A 12,655-nucleotide genomic window follows, 5' to 3' on the forward strand; every position below is an offset into this window, starting at 1 on the left:
GGAAAGAAATGAAAGAACAAAAATAACAGTCAAATACCAAATTCCTTAACAGCAGCAATTCATTAAAAAAGTACTTCTAAAGCTACTTGGCTAACATTAGCATGAACAGCTACTCTGAATTATGATTTAGGGTAACTAAAGACAGCAAAATGCCTACCTTGTTATCTCTATGGGATCAGAAAAGACACACTAAACAGAACAATCTTAAACTGAGAAGAAGCTGGCTTTCTGACCTTGAGGCCACACACAGCCAGGTAATCTTCATTGCACGGGTTTCCTGTGAGGCTGAGGACAGTGAACGGGACTGGAGCAGAGGCCAGACGGGTCAGTGTTAGCTTCCTCTTGCTCGAGTCGGCCTGTTTCAGGAGAGTGGACAACTGCAGAACCGTTATCTGTGAAGAGAGAGAGAACTGGGTCATCTGGTGTTCAAACAAAAAAGGAAATGCAGATTGCTGATGACCGATAAGGCAATTATAACGTGGAAAAGAACAATAGAAAATAAGCTTCATGTTCAATGTATTATTTATATTCATATTAAAATCTATCAAATGACAATAATAGTATGTTGACCGCAACGCAGTTTTTAATGTGTGGAATGATAATATGATTACAGGATTCAGCTGACTGGTTATGAAGCTTACTTTTCCCTTTTCATGGCTGACTGCAAGGTGCTGGCGGCGGCCATGGGGGGACGACAGGACACACATGGCAACACGACGCAACACATGTGCACTTATGAGCTGGCGTATAGTTTGTCCCTGGTCACCACTGTAGTTCATCCTCACGTTCTCAAAAGCTCCTTCCTGAGAGCCCAGTGTGGGCACCTGAGGAGGAGCACAGGAAGTTACATATAATGTAGTTCATGATGGGATTTACAGAAAGGATCCAGATTTAAGGAACAAAGGGGTTTTTCCTAACAACTCCAAATTAAACAGGTCTGCGTACCATTAATTGGTCAGTCATCTCCACAGCTTTGTCCTGAGTGTGCAGTTCATTGAGTGCTTGCTGAGCCCTGCTGCTGCTTCCCACTGCTGACGCCTGCTGGAAGTTGGTCTGGATGGCTTCCATGAGAAACATGAGCATCTCTAGTATGACTGCCGCTGTGGACGATCCCATCTGTTGTGGCGAAAGAGAGCCAAAAGCTTGAAATCTAAAATAAACGGACAACAACTGCATTTCGTTGTGCAATTGAAGTCATTTGAGTCTTGCGCAAACAATAAGACACGTGACGGACAGACACACTGAAATTGTATTTTCTCTCACCACTTGTGTTACCAACTCTTCCTGGCAGCCCTCAATGCTCTTGCACACACTGCTCTTCTTAGGTCGGTCTTCGTCTCCAGGTTTGCCATCACAGATGGTGACCTTGCCCTTGTCCGAGGGCGAGGCGCTCTGGTGGCGGATAGCACTGTCGGGCATACGCAGCTCACTCTGGAAAGCAGACGACTCCTTCAGGGTGGAGCCCATGCCGCTGCTGGGGCTGCGTTTCACCAAGGCCTGTGGATGGTACAACACAAAGCGGAGCAGTGAGAAGAGCAACATTGTTGATATGTGCATGCGTATACAACTGGCAGCACATCAAATACAGATATTTTTGTTTAGCTTCTCTACAATTAGGATAACCTGCTTTTGTTTTCACTTTGCTAGCTCCTCCACATCGTGGAGTATATTCTTAGTCAAAAGGAAGGTCAGAGTGATGGTGCTGGTTGGAGGCTTACTGAACAGCCTTCAAAGGGTAAACAAAATCATGGATTCAAAAGGACTCCATGATATTCCGAGGTAATTGTTAACTGTATCTATATTTTGAATTTGCTGCATGCCGATTCCATATACCTTCACTTTGTTACCTCCTTGAACAAAACTCATTTTAGCAATTGTAAAAACAACATTGACACAAATACAAAGAAAACATTGCTAACTAACATCACATGCACATTCATTGTTTTAAGATGAACTAGGAAAGCTGGCCTTTTCATTGATAACATGATTTATCTCTCTTTCTGGCCACAGGTGTGGGCTAGCTATGACACTGAACAAATGAAATGACTGGATGAAAGTCGATGGTAGAATGACTTGCAAGCCAAAGTTACCGCTGTTGTTCTCTTCCCATGATGACCTGAGGTATTCGGTCTCACCTGGCAGCTGCCATCCTCTTTGGCACCGCAGTCACAGAAGAAAGAGCCATATTTGGCATAGGAGATCTCATGGTCTTTGTGACAGACCTTGGCGCACACCGTGCACACACCTACCCCATCCACCATCTTACAGGTGTGGCAGTGGTACCTGCAGAATGAAAGGGACAACACTCTAGATTTCTACATAAAGGCATTTAAACTCACGACCATCTGCATCTGATTTATGTATGTGCACGACGGAAACAAACAAATTAAACAAAGTGTTAAGAAATCACAACGAAGCAGTTTAATCAGTACTAAGTGAACTTCACTATAAGCAACCGATTATTGTACAACTTTTATGATTCATTTAAATCTATTGTATGTAGGATCTTCAATAACCCTCTTTATTCTGGGTTATTAAAGGATTCATGTGCTACAAATCTGTTTTCAGGTGAGACAGCCTTGTAGTTTGTCGAGCGTCCCATGACCTGCTGAAATCCCTTTAACTTGATCAGGATTAAAAGAACCAACTCATGGTCTGACTCAAGAATAAAACCAAAATCCCAGGGAACAATCAACTTTTCTTTACCAGTGTTGGTTCATGAACTCCTTCTGAGTAATGGTGAAGGTGCAGAGTTTGTTGCAAAGCGAGTCTTCATCCTGTAAAACAACAACAAACATGTTAAGATGTATTGTTCCATTTAGCCCAAGCAGAAGTCCTGGCATCTGGATAAAGACATTGTTCAACACCGCCTTTGGAAATGACTGAGAAGGTGAAACCCATTATATGTCATTTTTGTTCTGCTGGACAGTACCATGATCTAGACTAAGAGGCATACTGTGCACCTCAACCAGAGGGATTTCCCTTCTAATTCAACCTGCAGCAGGAAAACAACGACCAAAACATCTTTCTGGGGCAAGTGGTCAGCACCGGGTTTAAAATGCATTTAGATGTGTTATAGTCTATAGTCCAGAGATTGGTCAGATGGGGTCATTCTATTGTTGTTTGTCTTTTCTATTCGTTAAAAACTGTTAACTTATTTGTGAAAAAAAAATGATTGATGTTAAGTACAATGCAGTAGTTTTCACAACACATTTCAAAGCATTTTATGTTCGGGTCTGTATGCTGAGCATCTACAAAGGGAGACATGAGGGGATGAGATCTCACAGAGTCCTCTGCTTGGGAATCATCCTCCTCCACTGCAAGTTCCTCCACCCAGTCAGAGTCCACTTCCATGGCCTTCTCCTCTCCCTCCATCAGTATGGCTGAGGTGCCTTGGCCACTGCTTTGCCGCAAGGCATTCATCACATCAGCCAGATAAGAGATGATGTGGCACGAGCACTCCAGCATACTGGCGTGCTGATATCAAGGAACAGGTGGACAGTTACTTGACAGTTATTGGTAAAAAAAAAAAAAACACATTAGGCCAGTGTTTTGAATGGAATTACACCTGGATGAAGTCCAAATAAGGCACTTCTATAAACGGGTGAAATATAACTAATATATATGTATAAAAACTTACCTTTCCTTGGGATAAGTTTGTGCTCACTTTTTCCACAACATTCTTCTGTGTTAGATACTTTTTGCTGCAGAGAAAAATGAAATGGAGTTTTAAGATGGCTGATTTGATTTATCGCTGTTTGATAATGGCTCAGGGATTAGGACAGCCCAACACAAAGTATAGTTTCAATCCTTAATAAATATGAGACTCCTTCTACCAAGCAGTTTTCCTGGTGATAACTGATCTGACGACAGCATGTCATTGAAATGTATTTCTTACCATCTGGTCAGCCAGTCGATGGCCGCCCTGTGCAGTTGCAGGTGACCGGCCCCCTGTCCGGCACTGGCCAGTGTGGCCATGATGACCATGAGCTCAGGGAAGCCCGTTCCATCCCCATTAGCCAACATGTCTGTTGCCATGGGAATGAGTGTGCTGAGGAGGACCGTGCACACACCTTCGCCCACCTGGCTGTTGTCGCGCACAATATGCGTGGTGAGCACTTGCAGGAGCTGTCGGTTTTCTTGCACAACTTCCAGCTGCTCTGAGTCTTTGGGCGGGGTGGCCGTCATGCGCGTCAGCCACGACTGCAGACGAGAGGGCTCCACACAGGCCAGCTGGGCCAGAGTGCCACACAGACACAACAGGCTGGGGTTTGGGCTCTTCTCCGCTGGAATGGACAACATCACCATTCTATTTACAGCAATCTACAGCACTGCCACTTTACGAGAGGCTTGTCACTGTGCCCTCAAATGTGGCCATTCATAAAAGCACTCAAAAACGTTTGCCGTTACATGTGGTCAGACATCATTTCGTATGAATCAGTTCATTTGAAGCATACCTCAGCCTTGTGAAAAGCTTTCCTTGATTGAAATGAACGGTAGACTTACTGAGCTGGAAAAGCTTGGTGAAGAATTTCAGCACCCTGTTGCAGAACTTTGCCGATAGATTTTCATTGGCTGTCGCCATCATAATCTGGACAAGCTCACCGCTGGAAAAAAGGAGCACAGAATATGTGAGGTAGCGGTATAAATGTGTAAGAATGCGGCCTGTCATCGGTTGAGCAAATACCTGAATGAAAAGAACTCTTCCATGGCCTTGCGGACTTGAACGCTCTCGAGCTGCCTTTCAAGGTACTGAAGGCATTCCTCAAGGACAGACTCATCCAAACCACTAAAACATGATCAAAGATTGATGAGAATCAAGCAAACAATAAATGTGCTGGCAAGTAAAAGAAGACAGTGAGCTAAAACAGGCTCAAAGCTCCACAGTGGGGCGCGAGTTAAGCAAGACAAACAGCCGTTTCACACCAACACAGTGGTTTTACGTAAATATCAAACAGATTCTTAAGGCAGGTTTATTTCATCATCATGTTACACGTGGCATACCTGTTTGGGTCCGAGTGATTGGCAATGATGTTGTAACACCCGGTCACCAAGCGCTCATAGATGCGGGCCAGGAAGGCGTCCGACTCCGACGGGCCGAGGATGCGCTCCAGCGAGGTGCTGCTGATCTCAGCCACGCTCTCTGTGCTGCTCTCCAGGAGGAGGGGCAGCAAAGTGCGCACAACCTGCGAAGGATTCAGCTCCTCTGTGCTGAGGAGACACACACGCAGCAATATTTAATCAAGTTCACAAGTTCTACGTTTCTGTAGGATGTTAAATGACTCAGATTTGACAAGCACTTACACAATGAGGTCGCCAGTGAGGCGAACCAAAGAGAGTAAGATGTGTTTGAGAGAAGAGGCCAGAGGCAAGGACTGACAACTCAGCGTGCCCAGGTGAGCTGCTTGGATGGCACTGATGTAGCTCTCTGATGGAATGGTATCATTGGCGAACGCATTTCGCTGACAAAGAAAAAAACCAAAAAGGATATTAGTCTCATAATTGCTGGCATACAGAGTAGGGCAGGTCAATATCAGTAAGTCATATCTTGATAGATTAATAGTTGTAAGAAATAACTATTACAGAAGTGGGTGATCCAAAAAATATAAAATTTACAAATCATCCTTCAAGCTCAGTGCCAGCCCACTTGCATAAGAAAAGGCTCCTATATACTCTCCTATATAAATTGCTTACAGCCCCACTGAACCATAATCAACAACTAGACTCACGTACCCATGAGCCAATGTTGGGGAACTCATTGGTGTTGATGCCGTTCCAGGTCTCACATATTGTCTGCACAGCCGATGGTAAGTTCTGCATAATAGTGTGACCTGTGGAGTTTCATTAGAAGTTGAGGTTGAAACAGTGAGTGGACAGAAAGGTTGTGAAAGTACCGTTTTACACTTTAATTCTTCCACATACCCAGCTGGTTGGCCTTGCAGCGGGTGGAACCAATGGACAGAACTGCAGCATAACCTTGGAGCTTGGCATCCGTCAGCTTGTTCTCCCCTTCCTCTGGGATGTTCATTAGCAGGTAAGACCTGGTCATGACACGTAGGTTTTTTAGAACAAGAATCCCAGCTTGCTACACTTAATACGCGACCTAGATGAGCATGTCTGATGTTCACAGTTAAGCAAAGTGCAGAAGTCAAGAGTGATCGCTTTCTCACCTTGTGAAGGCCGTGTAAACATCAGTGAGCTGCAGTGTGGCAGGCAGTAGGTTCTTCGTGATCTCCGATGTCTTGTGGGCGTCTGCTTCAATGGCAACCTTGGACATATGCTCATCTAGAGAAACCTGCACTTTTGAGATGACTGCGTCCAGTGTATAGATGGCTTGTAGAGAAGGTAACTGATCGAGTGGAAGGATGGCGTTTGGGTCAACGCCGGAGAAGGTAGAAATCTGCAACGGAACCAAGTTGCCCAAGGGTGACAGTCAAAACGTGGTTTGGAAAACAATCGATCCAAAAATCAACAACAGTTGTGTTGTAATCATTACCTGTCTGGCAATGTACTCCTCTGCTAGCTCCACGTCATATTTAACTGTGCTGCACTTAGCGGCGGTCATCTCAACCAGAGAGGCTGCTTGCTCTGCTGTCATTCCCTGCTTCACCAAGTGCTCCTGTCCGTGATGACATGGGTATAGTCATACATTAAAATAAACCACAATTTATAAAAGACTATAGCTACTACATAACAGGATTATGGACACAGTACAGTATAAGATGTCAATAATCAAAAAAATTATATATTATATTTGACAGCTATGAAAAAAGTTGAATGTAATATTTTTTGAAGTCATTCATTTGTTTTGTCATCTCCCATGCTCATTAGCATTCTTTAGGCCCATCAGGTATCAACAGACCTTGATCCAGCTCACGTAGGTAGACACCCGGAGACGTGCGGACCATCGCAGTGTGTGTAGGATGTCACTCTCGCCGGGATCGCTGCAGCCAGTCTTCAGCTGCTCCATGTAGGCTTTTGACGGCGGTAAAACACCCAGAATCCTCCACAGTATCAGGAAGTAATACTGAAGGGAGCATGCCTCCTGTGCAGGTTGATACACAAACATGCACTGCTTATTAATTTGCACTCAGTTAGTGTCAGGGCTGAAGTTTATTAAGTTACTATTGATTAAAACTTAACACTGACCGGTCATGCTTCACATTAAAAGCCTTTTAAAATCAAACAACTAGGGAAGGCTTTTTTTTTAACCACATTGCAGAAGAGCAGTCAATTTCAAATTGTATGTGAATGATGAATAAAAAAAGGTGGAGCCACAAAGAGTTGGTATGTTAAAGCTCTGAGCAGTACTGGGACACCCCCTGCATCATGGACTGGTTTACCCTGTTCATGGTTTGTTCTCACCGTAGGAGTGATTGGCTTGCTCTCTTGTCTTCTTGCTGTGTCAAACTGAGAGCCTGCAACCAGGAGTGAGACGAGCCACGCATACAGCTCATCATATTTAACTGCTCCACTGAACAGCTTTGGGAAGACCTACCAGGAAAAAAAAGTTATTTTTGAATAAAATTTTAATTGTTCACTCACACACACACCTGTGATTGTTAATGAGGGCGAGCCCCGGGCTGGTCACCTGGGTACAGAGAGGAGGGGGGGGGGGGGGGGGGGTCGCTCTAATTATAAAATCTCTCTCTCACACACACCTGCACGCGCGCACACACACACACACACACACACAGTGTGTGTGGTCAAAGTCTCACCTTGCTGTCCAGTCTGCTGATATCATCTTCAGATGCTTCCGGGGACAGAACGCAGTAGAATTTCGGCTGAACATTTGAATCTAAGAAAGGTTGAAAACAGAACAGATTATTCTCTCATCTACTAGCACCATAGCCTCATCTTCTTCACAGGTAACACAACAAGAAGCCAGACCACATGAAATACATGTCTCCATCTTGGCTTTTTGCAACCAAACGCTGAATAAGACATTTTTAGGAGACAAAAAAGGTCAACAATAAACTTTCATGAACTGGAAACACACTGTGAAAGGGTTTAAGTTGTAAGACGAAAACAACTCCAAGACCAGACAACGTTGTGGTAGAGACCTGTCAATCACAAGGCAGCCACACCCTAAAGCATACCCTGCTTTATGTCTATCTAATTTAAATGAGACTATAATTTACTCAATAAACATCATGCTGTACTGAAGAAGACTCGAAACTAACAATTGAGACCATAAAGTCATGTTTACAATGCTTACTGGGTCAATAAATTGTAAAGTGAGAAGTATGGTAATTTTCTCTTAGACTTCTATACAATCCAACTTCTTTTTGCAAGCAGAGTCGCCGCTCCCGGCTGGCTCTTAGAGAGAATGCCAGTTGAAGGAACCGCAATGGCTTCAATTTTCAGACCCAGAGGTTGCCGTCTTTCTGTTCTGTTCAGTCAACGATGACAGATTCAGGAACATTAAGTGACCCAGTTAGTTCTACATAATGGCACAGGAACGAGCACGTCTTAATACAATATGTTATGCTGTGGTCACAGGGTTAAAAAAAGAAGCATTTCCGTCATTGGTCTTACCTGCTGAACAGTGTTTGGCCCAGTTCTCCTCCACCTCTTTGAATCCGTAGTAGAGTGGGATGCCGCTGCGTTTGCCCCCGTCCTGAACAGAACTCGGCCCAGTGGATGGTGGGGTCAGTAGGTTGTACTGCACCTGTAAATAATGTCCACGAGAGAGCGAAGCTTAATTTCCAGTGCTACACACATAGTCACATTTATTCAAAGATTGAGCATTGGCATAAAGATGATTTCTACTCATTTTTGTTTGGCAGGTAAATCAAATAACTCAAAACAAAAATTTACCGAATCTGGAAACCATAGAAATAAGTGAATCTGTGGTTTTATCAAGATGTGTAGCCAATAACTGCTCCAAAGGAATTGAATAGGAAAGTGACTGTGGGGATATTCATATAATCAAATGTGCCTTATGTTATATTCAAGATGGGATCTTTGAGGTTGCTCTGGATTGGAGAAAGATTACATTTATTTATTTGCTGAAGTATTCGTATAAAAAGTAACAAATATATAAATCAAATAGATAGATAGACACTTAATCTATGCTATTCATCAGGACAAGACAAATTAAAATAAGCAGTTAACCTGTTCAAAAAGGTACAGCGGCGCCTTGGAGTAGTGGCGCAGCAGGTAGTCGAACACTAGACAGAGGCGGGCCAGGTTGAGCGGCACAGCCTTCAGCTGGGCGTCTTTGCTCTGAGCCACTTCAGTGATGGCTTGTGTGACCAGCGTCAGGACGGTTCGCCGGCCGCGCTCCGACAGATTGTGGAAAAGGAGCAGTAGCAGCTGGAGGTGCTCGACATTAAGGTCGTCTTCTCCGTGCACAGAACTCTGGATGGTGTGCTGCTTCAATGTTCCCAAAAATCTATAAGAGCAGGAAAGGAAAGGCAGCAAAAAGGAGAAATAGGTAAAGAAAAGAAAAAGTAGAATAAACTATGTGCAATTATAAGCTAGCCTTTGTTTTAACAAGCACATTTCCATCTATTCCCACAGCACTGTAAAAGGTGTGTCCCCTTTGGTCACGGATGTTAGATACTGACATACTGCCGAACTTAAGAAGGCCTTTCCTTTCCACCCATCTTATATAACACGGAGGACAAAGTGAAGGAGAGCATTTTCTGTCAGCACTCTCTAATGCGTGGTTGATGCTTTCCGTAAGAGAAGCTGGCACGAGGTGAATTACATAATTATAGCTTGAGCAAAGGCTCCGCTAGTTGACGCAGTGCTTTTTGTATTTAAGTGCCCGCTGCTCACAGGGCTTTTCAGACACGACGGCCCCAAAAGAGTTTACTGATAAAAGCACTATTAACACGTCTGAGGATTTTTACAATACAAAACAAGATAATTTGTATTTAAATGCTTTAGAGACAGGAGGTCTTACAAATCTACATCTTAGTTATTATTTTGCCAGGGACATTCAACATTTAAATTCTTCTTCCCTCATCCAAGTATAAACACAGCTGGTGACACTATATTGACTATATGAACCAGAGGAGAACTGCAATGGCTGCCATACCTTTCCCAGACTTTCATACACTCGGGCACATCCGGCTCTCCTTGCAAGCTGGCTTTGTGCTGCCATATGAGGAGAAGTCTGGAGAGCACTGATAATGACTGAGGCTGAATGTACAGAGGCCAGGGACCCTCGGAAAAGGGTGCAACGCCCAACTGCTGAAGAAGGGTGCTCTGGAAAATACAAGATACACGAGAATAAGTCTGACATTGAATAAACCGTTCAGAAACAATAGGTTCATTAATGAGTTACTGGCATAAAACTAATCCCTCTTACCTGCAGGGCTGGGGATGGAAGATCTGATGTTACCAGGGTGTGGTTGAAATGATACAGAGCTAAAGAAAACGCTTCATCCGAGGAGCCTGAGGAGAACAAACAGCATTAATCCTGGCAGCATGCTTTGCTTACTACACCGTTCATTAGCTACCAAGCCAACAAAGGGAAATTAGGGTCAAATTTCAGATCATTTTCATGATAAGTAGTTTTTTTTCTTCGTGCGTACCTTTGACATCTTTGTCCACGTCTTTGATGATGCTGGCGAGTGTAGCCATGTGCTGCTCTGTCAGAGACACGCTCAGGTAGTTGCGGATGAAGTTGTTCCTGGACTTGAGCATTGAGGTGGTGATGAAGTTCAGAATGCTGGAAGCTAAACTGAGGAACTTTAGGAACAAAAACACAAAAATATGAGTTGCTGGCTTGTCACACGTAACAAACATCATAAAAAAAAGAAAGACATGTGCCGTTTAGACTGGACTTAATGCCGCAGCATTATCCTGTTTGTTGTCAGGTACACACCAGTTCTGGGTCTTTACGTCCAGCTAAGATGTTGCCATTCTCACTGGGATTCTGCTTGCTGGGGCTCTTCAGTCTGGGAGAGGTCTCCAGAGGTGGGGGTGGGGGAGGGGGCGGGGGAGCAACTTTGTCTTTGGTGGGAGAAATGGTCTCTTCAAACCAAAGCCCCAAGATGGGTTCGCTGTCATCATCTGCAGACAAAACAATTTACATGAATTTCTTTGAGTGAGAAGGTATTTGTAGAGTGGCAGTGGTGTGACCAAAAGACAAAATGTCACTGTGAAGGCGGTGGACACGAGCCAAAGACGGCGGTAAAGAGTGAACATACAGACATCCTGTTGGTGAATATCCACTTAAAGAAAACAGACTTCTTCTTCTAAAGGTTTTTCTCAAGACTTTCAATTGCTGACAATAAGGAAGAGCTCATTTATTGTATTTCCCATTTTCTTGTCTATACAACGGTTGCTGCTTGATGCAAAACATGTACCGGTATTGACACTCTAATGGAAGCTGAACAGTATGTGCTGAAGTGAAAACACATCAGTGCTGCATTATTACAATTAACAGGCCACCGGCATCAGACATATCTAAATTTGTATGAAATAAATCAGCTACAAATTAAACTTTTTTTTTTTAATATGATACGTCTCAATTTTGTGAGCTCTTGACATTTTTATGCATTGGATTAAATATTATTTTGGTGTAATACTACAATACTAGCAGTGGCAGTATGGAAATGAGCTGCTCAGTATGCTCTGATGTGATGCAAATAAACTAAAAATAATAAAAAGAAATTCAAATATAAATAGTCTCATCTAAGAGAATGTGCAAAGAAAGCAACGAAGTCTTTGAGGCCCAAACGATCTCTTTCTTCAGTTTGACTGCTTCCCTCTTCAGGAGTTTAACAGGTTCTTTGGTTTGATCTACCGTTTAGCCATTTGGAAAAGCCAGGAACATTTCATCATGGCAGACTTTGTTTATATGTCCCCGACCTCCCATGGGAAACAGGAAGAACTCATTTGAATGAGGGATTTGAAAGGGGCCTCTGTCACAACTAAGATAGCAGCTCTGTTCCTCTCTTTATCCGAGGTCTGGTTACAGGACTATAAAGTCAATCATCAATCTCGTGTTCTGCTACCAATTACCACTAACTCAAGCTCAAACAGTGTTTGTCATGAATAGTCTGTGACTAGCAGAGAACACCCTCCAGGTTTCCCTTTAAAACCGGGGCTTTAAAATGAAAAACGATATACGTCATGTGGCTAGATACTCAAAGGTGTTGTTTGCTTGGGCACAGATAACTGTGCAAGCCTTCCTCCACAGGCTGCTACATACAGAGTTGATCCTCCAACACAGCAGCACTCAAGTTTGTTTTTGAGTCTTCCCACACCCACTCAACGCCTCTCACCCGGGACAACTCCAGGAATTAAAACAAGTTGAGCTTAAATCCTGGATTTTTGGTTCCAGACCCAGTTCCGTGTGTACAGGTGGAGCCCGACTACATCTAGTTTATCACTCAGTCTCCTTCCCCATCAGAGAGGTGGCATCCTAAAATCCCCCCCCCCCCCCATCACTCTGAATGGAGGCTTCCTATTTCAGGAGCTATGAATCAATGAAATGTATTTTAGTAACATTAGACTTGAAAACCCTCTCAAAGCAGATGTACCCAGTTGAGGTGTCTACAGATTAATCCAAACACAGAAACAATGTTTAAGTGTGAAAAGAACATCACTTTGAGTTGATATTCACATCTGCATGCAACAAACAAAAAATCAAAACTTTCCGGTGACAGCAAGACGTAGCAGCGTGTTTAAGCCC

The 12,655-nt window shown here is 43.6% G+C and overlaps 1 protein-coding gene across 1 annotated transcript in view; it reads right to left on the bottom strand.

Moving 5' to 3' along the window:
- The window catches only part of ubr4 (ubiquitin protein ligase E3 component n-recognin 4), a gene marked incomplete at its 5' end in the record, with an annotated part of 49,215 nt that overhangs the window by 25,690 nt on the left and 10,870 nt on the right, over positions 1 to 12,655 (bottom strand). Inside the window, 26 exons of the mRNA XM_079273090.1 lie at positions 234 to 392; positions 642 to 824; positions 946 to 1,116; positions 1,264 to 1,497; positions 2,091 to 2,283; positions 2,707 to 2,777; positions 3,286 to 3,477; positions 3,641 to 3,704; positions 3,899 to 4,286; positions 4,507 to 4,607; positions 4,688 to 4,789; positions 5,005 to 5,211; positions 5,305 to 5,462; positions 5,734 to 5,831; positions 5,923 to 6,041; positions 6,171 to 6,400; positions 6,497 to 6,619; positions 6,863 to 7,045; positions 7,366 to 7,494; positions 7,719 to 7,798; positions 8,539 to 8,671; positions 9,118 to 9,397; positions 10,049 to 10,218; positions 10,322 to 10,407; positions 10,548 to 10,704; positions 10,841 to 11,028. Coding sequence (XP_079129216.1) covers positions 234 to 392; positions 642 to 824; positions 946 to 1,116; positions 1,264 to 1,497; positions 2,091 to 2,283; positions 2,707 to 2,777; positions 3,286 to 3,477; positions 3,641 to 3,704; positions 3,899 to 4,286; positions 4,507 to 4,607; positions 4,688 to 4,789; positions 5,005 to 5,211; positions 5,305 to 5,462; positions 5,734 to 5,831; positions 5,923 to 6,041; positions 6,171 to 6,400; positions 6,497 to 6,619; positions 6,863 to 7,045; positions 7,366 to 7,494; positions 7,719 to 7,798; positions 8,539 to 8,671; positions 9,118 to 9,397; positions 10,049 to 10,218; positions 10,322 to 10,407; positions 10,548 to 10,704; positions 10,841 to 11,028 — 4,199 coding nt within the window. The remainder of the gene's footprint in view (positions 1 to 233; positions 393 to 641; positions 825 to 945; positions 1,117 to 1,263; positions 1,498 to 2,090; positions 2,284 to 2,706; positions 2,778 to 3,285; positions 3,478 to 3,640; positions 3,705 to 3,898; positions 4,287 to 4,506; positions 4,608 to 4,687; positions 4,790 to 5,004; positions 5,212 to 5,304; positions 5,463 to 5,733; positions 5,832 to 5,922; positions 6,042 to 6,170; positions 6,401 to 6,496; positions 6,620 to 6,862; positions 7,046 to 7,365; positions 7,495 to 7,718; positions 7,799 to 8,538; positions 8,672 to 9,117; positions 9,398 to 10,048; positions 10,219 to 10,321; positions 10,408 to 10,547; positions 10,705 to 10,840; positions 11,029 to 12,655) is intronic.

Source organism: Melanostigma gelatinosum, assembly GCF_949748355.1.
Source record: "Melanostigma gelatinosum genome assembly, chromosome: 8".
Taxonomy (NCBI): Eukaryota; Metazoa; Chordata; class Actinopteri; order Perciformes; family Zoarcidae; genus Melanostigma; species Melanostigma gelatinosum.